Here is a 7461-nt window from a genome sequence, read left to right as displayed (position 1 = left end):
TTACCAACCTGCTGATTTGCACCTTGTGAAATTGCATTTATTATAAATAAAAAGAGAAATTACAAAAACTTTCCTATACTCTGGAGTTAGTGACAAATACCCCTTTGTACTTTCATTTGGGACAAAGACCCCCTTAGTTGATGAAAAGTACTAAATTACCAAAATGCCCTCTTCACAATTCCAGGGGTATGAAATAACATTTTCAAAATGAAGAAAATGGGCAAAGTTGTTGCCACTAGAAACCGTTTGACAAGAAATCTACATAGATATAGAAGAATCTTCAATAATATTGAAAAAGAAAATCATTCGCATCTTTTATGTTATCTCTAGAGAAGAGGCATTTTTATTGCCATTGTTGGAGAAGAAAAACCTATACACATGTAAGAGTTGTTGGGTTATCAAAGTGTAGTAGAAAGGGAAAAATTGTCCGAATAAATAATAAAAGGGCACTTTTGAGATTTAAAATGTTTTAAACATCCAAATGAGAATCTTTTTCTAAGTAATGGAATGGGTCTTTGTAGCAAAGTAAAAAAAGTTTATGGGTCTTTGTCGCAAATAAAAGTATAGAGGTATTTGTCATTGATTCCATCGAGTATTTGTAGTTTACCCTAAATAAAGTTCAGTATTTGTGTGGTTACATACGTTGTTTGGGTATATTTCTATGTAGTTAGCCCCTCATGAGTATTTTTGGGTTATGGCATTGCATTAAAGGCTATCATAATCAATAAGCTAATCTAAACCGACAAACTTTGTATAGCCTCAGTATCAGGGATGATTGCTCTCTCGCATCAAGGTAAGACCCCAGGTATAGATGTGGGTGTTATGGAAAGTCTAAATCCGACTTTTTCTTGATCACTCCTAGACTTTGTAGATTGGTGGAGTGACTACATTGTTGCATGTCATTCTTTGACTCGGTAATGACACTTATTTAAGGTTTAGATTTTTTGCTTTTGATGTATCAATTAATGGGATCCTTATTGAGTAAAATATTTGGACACGTTGGAATAGGCAATCCAAAGATGTCAGAGAGTGATCATTGTGTTAGACTTGGTCATTGAATCCATATTCCTTGAGCCAATGGTAAAAAAAAAAAAAGAAAAAAATCCAATTTGGTCATTCAGACTTGGTCATTATTATTGACTTGGTAAAAAATCATTCAATTTGGGCAGTTGAGCTATTGATCCATTCAACTCAATCACTGGGTCACAGGTTGCACATTTAATGCATGTACAAACTTTCAAATGCCATAATTTTTAGAGATCTATGCATCCTAAGGGACGAAGGAACTTTGCTTTGTTATTTTCACAATAAAAAAAGCCCTTTTTCACCTTAAATTACAATTTTTGGCACTTTTTACAAATAAAAATTAAAAGTTTAACTAAAAAAGTGTGAATTATAATGCATATATTACATATAGAATATAATATACATTAATTATTGATATATATATATATATATATATATATATATATACATTTGCCACAAAATATGCAACACTGAACCTTCCATAGAGACCTTTTGAAACATCCATAGTACCCACCCAACGCCCCATCCATGGGGACCCCGGGGAGGCATCCCCCGTTCCAAAAATCTACCACTAGTAATACAATTTTTCATGTATATCCCCCTTCCCAACTCACCAACCCATTGGTTGGTCCCCCTATGGGCCCATTGGTTCCCCTCAAGAAAATTTCGTGGCTCCGCCAATATGGTCTGCCTACATCCAAACCAGTCCATCCGTCAGAACTCTTTAAGTAAAAGAGCAAATGTTCTTATAGGATCCGGAATTACTTTGTGGTCCCCTTTAGTGTTAGGACCACAAAGTAATACCTTTTTTAGGTAGGGACCTTTTTTAGGATCTCGTACAAGAGTTTGTAGCCTGGATGTGGTGACAGGTAGTAAGTTTGTCTGTGTTCGGGTAGAACACAAGACGAGTTCTTTTTAATAGAAATGATAGAGGAGAACATGTCAAGGTCGAGAGTAAGGTTGTAATCGTGGAAAATGGAAATTGTTTCTACTACATTATGGATGGAGTTCGGGTGCAACTGGTATATGGTAATGTTAAAAAGCTTTATGACTTCAACTATCAAGGGGTGAAGTGGAAGACGAAGATCAGTTATGAGTTGTTCCTCGAAGAGCATGATTTCGTCTTGACCGTGCTCCCAAGGAAAGTTGCCTAGGGGGATATTGTAGAGTAAGTTGTTTGGAAGCTTATACCAGGCTACTAGGGACAAGAGCCAGTCTGTTGTCACGTTGACGGGCCAAAGTTATCTGGCACCCGACCTTGATGCGAGGTGGAAGCCAGGTCACCAGAGGCCTCTTGCTCCTCCTGGGGTGAGTCCACCTCGGAAGGACCGCGGACCGCATCCTGACCCGAAGTAACCTCCTCGGTAGGACCAAGACCTGCGGCCTGAGCTGAGGTACCAGCGAATTCACCACTCCAATCTAAAAGGTTATCGAAACTAAAACTAGACATGAAAAGACATGGAATATAAAATGAGAGCTAGGAAAGACTCACCAAAGAGAAACCAAACTGAAGAAAGGAAGACGACCTCGGGAAGACATCGAACTGAAGGGCTCGAGCGCAACCTTAGAATGCGAATTATCAGACTTGTGGCGAAGAAAATGAGTCCCTTACCCCCTATTTATAGCCACTGTATCCGAGAATCAACGGTCGAGATCGTCATGATCCAATGGCTCCTAGGAAAACCGGTTGCATGACCCCCAAGGTTAAAATCGGTTTAGTATGCGTTTTGACGTCCGCGCGTACACCTGACGCGACCTGGGTTGTTCCTGGTTGAGCCAAGCGACCGAGCTAGTCCGACCAATGATTCGCTCATCGGACCGCCTAGACCTCGTGCCAAATCCACCTGTACTCGTCATAAACTCCCTGCACCGGGTTGAGACCCCTAGTTCGGGGAGTGGGGGGCAAATGATGAAGGGTGATTTGGCCCCGACCTAGCGAAGAGGGGACACATGGACACGACTTGACAAAGAGGAGACAACTCAGATTGGTAAGTTTAGTTCGTAACAGTTGAGCTCGATGCAAGGCCACCTCAGCACAAGGCTCACATCGATATAAGGTTCACCTCGGCATCGAGGCACTTCGGTATTCAATCCAGTTCAGAATTAAAAGACCAAAGTACCAGCTCGAGACCAACAACTCGAATCGCCATGTAACTGATTCCCGCGTACCCAACTCCAAAGGTCTCTCCAACAAATCTCAAATCTCTCGAGATCACGATGAGCTAATAGATCCCGACGTTTCCGAGATCACGATGATGACTCATCTCGACTCCGCCGGAGTTGAAAGTGGAACAATAAGCCTTACATGTATATTGCTCATTCGGAAGCGGAACAAACTCTATTTCCACACCCCGGATATCCTCGAGCTCTTTTGTGAGCTCCACGACTACGCTAGTATAGAAAGGCACCAACTCCAATGGTGCAAGGTATGCGCGATTTTTCTACTCTAATTCTCTAAGCTCTGTAAGCTCTCAAAGTTTTTCAACTCGCATCAAGTTATTAACTTAAGCATCGGAGCGTCCTCGCCGAATTAGCCACCACGGATTCTCTTATCATTTCTTGCAGATTCACTTACATCGTCGTCCGACTGAAAGCCAAATTATCCTCTAGTAGGGAGTAGTTAGATCGCATATATTAATCATATGTAGCATCTATAGGTCCTGTATGGAAGAATGGGCTATGCAATGGGGGCATTCTTTTTCAAGCCCCAAAAGTATGTTTTTCCCATATATTAATCCATATACAAACTGTTAAAGAATGTATTTCTTATGTGTAGATACTCCATACAAAATATGTATGTAGATACTCCATACATATTCATGCTTTTTCCTAAGTATACACGCCGATATATCTCTAAAATGGGTTCAACTATGATGCAGGAAAAAATTTGTAACCAATCAATCGGTATCATAAAAGTGATGACCAAATAAGTGGTATTTAGGGGGTTTGATTGGTCAAAGCACTTCCAGTATCATGTCTTTCCAGCTGCATAGTTTTTTCCCTCTTAAAATTGTGTTTTCAGTAGTCTTGGCGATATCAATACTTAGATGCTTGATTATAGCAACCCAGATCTCCTGCCCACAAAAATCTTATATGGATATGGCACCATCTCCCCATAAATGATAATATGCAAATACATGAGATGTTATCACTATGTGGCTGTATTGATGTGTGTGGCTGTATTGATGTGTGAGTAGGAGATCCGAAATGTGAGTATAGAGCAGTAGATGTTTTCTTTAATACTCCATGTAGTAGCTATCAAAGCAAAATTCATGCAAAGAGGTATGGGACATAAATGAGCCCGGTCAACAATTTTGAGAGGGCTGGGTCCATAAATTGGCATGAAAAGAATTTGGACCCAAGTTATAACATAACAGTGCTCAGCTAGTGGGCCTCGGTCTAGGATGCGAATGAGCCCGATCAACAATTTTGTTGGGTCTGGGCCCATAAATTGGATACCCATTAACCCATGAAAAGAATTGAGACCAATTAATGAGTACCAAGAAGCCCTAAATGCCCCTAATCGAGTTCTTACGTGGTTGTCGTCTTCTCGAAGCTTGATAAGAGGACAATATTAATGACTAGGGGCAAATCATCTTATTGTGTAAATATCATTCCATAGGACTAAATTAAAGGCTTGTATATGCATGTATTTTGATACATTTGGTTGCATGTGAAATGAAGGAGACCTTTGTCACGAGAGAGAGAGATCACTGGTGCCGCTGTTGCCCTGGTTTCCAATCTGCGAAGAGAAAAAGGAGAAGAGAGAGAAGAAAGAGATGTTACTTTTATACCGATTTCGATGTATAATTTACATTAATTATCGATGTAAAAAAATTCAAAATTCACTTTTACACTGATTTATGATGTAAAATTACACACTTTCTAAACATGTCGAAAATCTAATTAAAGTATAAAGTTTACCCCGGTTCGCTTTCCACCCCAAACAAATGTGGCCCAAGGCAACCTAAAGAAATCAGTTTTAGCCTCGTAGGAAAAGAGTTGGAATCGTCCAAAATTCTACCCCAAACGCAGGGCCATTCATGATAAACCACTTCATATATACATGTGGGTCATGCATTAGGCTGATGTGGCTTATCTTGATTGGCCAGTTGTCATATTGGAGAGTTGTAGGGAATGATTGAAAAGTTCAAATCAACCCCCCACGTATTAGAAATATCTCCCAATAATAATAATTGGAATGATGATGCCATCATCAAAGATGTTCTCAACACATGACAGAGATGTGCTGTGGAACATTATGGGGGACATTATTGTGGGGGGCTGATTCTGTCTCATGATTGAGCAGCTTCTCCCGTTGGAGACGGGATTTCTTGAAAGCTTTTATTGCAATTTCTTTTGCACTGGTGTAAAAGTATAAGAACATAAATGAGTTAAATTGCAAATTCTGATATACATTTTTTTTTTATATTTTACTTTATATTCTTTGTTTGCAGTGTAAATAAAGTAAAATAAAACCCAAAGCAAAGTAAAGTAAAATCCGGAGGAAAAGTCCACTAGAATTTAAACTTTTATGAATTTATATTTCCATGCAATTATACAAATACAGATGAAATTGCATTGCAAATAAATGCAAACAAATGGAGCCGAAAGCAAAAATGAGAACAAAAAAGGCGCAAATAGAGAAAAGGAAAGAAGTAACAACGACTAAAGACTAAACTGAATCAGAAACCACTAACACAACACCGCCCGTTCACACTAGACAAACAAATAATACGCGAACCAAATCCTGAGATGGAAGGTAACGAAAGCATCAAAACAATCTTGAACGTCGATTGTGAACGAAAATGAAAAAAAAAAATAATAATAATCTTCTCGGTCTCTCTATCAGTCCAGTTCTACGTCAGATGCGGTTGACGATATCTGCTGGTTCTGATCCAACGGACACAGATGAATCTTCATCTGAAACCCCAACCCCAAGCCACACAGCAACCTTACTCCGCCGCCGTCCGAGCTCTTTTCATCCATCTTGCCGGAAACCTCTCTTCTCCCGTTCAAGTCCGTCAGGACCGTGGACGTCGTCGACGTGGATGAAGAAGCGGCGGATTCCGAATCATCCGAATATTCCCCGGAATAATCTCCACGTGAATGCTGGCAAGATTCTTCGAAGGAGCTTTTATTGGTCTTGGATGGTTGTCTGGGTTGGCGGTCGCTCTGGCGGGGGCGGTTCTTTCCCATTAGATCACGGTACCCGATCGCAGAGAATCCATTCAAGGCCGCGAAGTCAGTGCGGTTTTTTATAACCATAGCGCCGATGTTCAGTACGCCGTGGAATCTGCCGGAGGAGGGGCGGCGAATCTGGAGAGCGGAGAAGGTGGGAGCGCTGGAGGAGAGACAGTTGCCAATGAGAAAACGGACGGTACCTATGAGAGTATCTTTCAGGTAGCCGACGACGTAAATCTCAACGGAGACGGCAGAGGTGTCGATGGAGAGGAAAGCGGAGGAGACGCGAAAGATGAACTTGTCATTCCAGGTGGGGTTTTCGCAGCCGACACGGTCGACACGGGTGCGGAGCTTGATGGCGGAGTCGATCCAGGCGACAGCGTAAGTCTGCATGCGGCGGAGGTTAGCAGAGGGGGGCTTGAGGCCTTGAGCGGAGATCAAGTTAATCTCCAGGAGATGAGTTTTCGATTCCATGGCGTGATTCTCTTCTCCTTCTGGACCTTCTCTTTTTCTTTATTTCTATCTTTCTATCTCTCCTCTCTTCTGATGATGATAGTAAACCAAAAGGTCGGTGAGTAACTGAGGATTGGGTTCAAGAAAGAAGAAATCAAGAAACGGAGAAGGGCACGACGTAGAAGAAAGATGCAGAACGAGAGGAGAACGTCTGGGCACTCTGCTGCCAGTGTGTGTTATATGACTTAAGAGGGGAGAGAGAGAGAGAGAGAGAGAGAGAGAGAGAGAGAGAGAGAGAGCGAAACACGTATGAGAGTTCGGTCTGCAGATGCCAAAGGCCATGAATGAAACTCACGATAGCTTTAAAACGCCTGTTCGTGGGACGGAAATTTGAATGGACCCGACCCGGTGACCGAACCCGAATCAGTATATAGCCAATCCCGAAACCCGGCCCATGATCAGAATCCATCTTTACCCCTCGGCATTGTGGTCTGGTTATTTATTTATTTATTTTTATTTTTTTGATGTGAGAGGGCCTGAGCGAGATTTGGAAAATTGTTGGGGCTTACCCGATCTGAATTTGGGCTGGCCCGGCACGGCACAACAGGATGGCAAGCGGGCCATGCCAAGCTTAGCATGATGGTTTGGGCCATGCTGGGCCTAGGGTTCTAGGTCCATGGGCCGGCACGGTACGACATGACTGTGCGTGTTGAGCTGCTCGTGGCTCACGTGTTGACACATCCCAGCTTGTGACATTGCACGCGGCACGACCTGCCACAAGCTCGTAGCAGGTCGTGC

At 42.0% G+C, this 7461-nt stretch overlaps 1 protein-coding gene across 1 annotated transcript; it reads right to left on the bottom strand.

Moving 5' to 3' along the window:
- Positions 1-5544: 5544 nt before the first annotated feature.
- On the bottom strand, positions 5545-7176 carry LOC148845789 (Calcium-dependent lipid-binding (CaLB domain) family protein). The gene has a single exon (XM_088955562.1). The coding sequence runs from the start codon at positions 6682-6684 to the stop codon at positions 5875-5877; it is 810 nt and encodes a 269-aa protein (XP_088811688.1). The 5' UTR covers positions 6685-7176; the 3' UTR covers positions 5545-5874.
- Between the last annotated feature and the right edge of the window lie 285 nt (positions 7177-7461).

The sequence above is a fragment of the Nelumbo lutea genome, chromosome 7 (assembly GCF_056320005.1).
Source record: "Nelumbo lutea isolate HS-2025 chromosome 7, American lotus-T2T, whole genome shotgun sequence".
NCBI classification, from domain to species: domain Eukaryota; kingdom Viridiplantae; phylum Streptophyta; class Magnoliopsida; order Proteales; family Nelumbonaceae; genus Nelumbo; species Nelumbo lutea.
This window is presented reverse-complemented; position numbering and strand designations above follow the sequence as displayed.

Bases quoted from the DNA above. Each gene is read 5' to 3' on its own strand.
- LOC148845789 (XM_088955562.1), bottom strand. From the start codon at position 6,684: ATGGAATCGAAAACTCATCTCCTGGAGATTAACTTGATCTCCGCTCAA.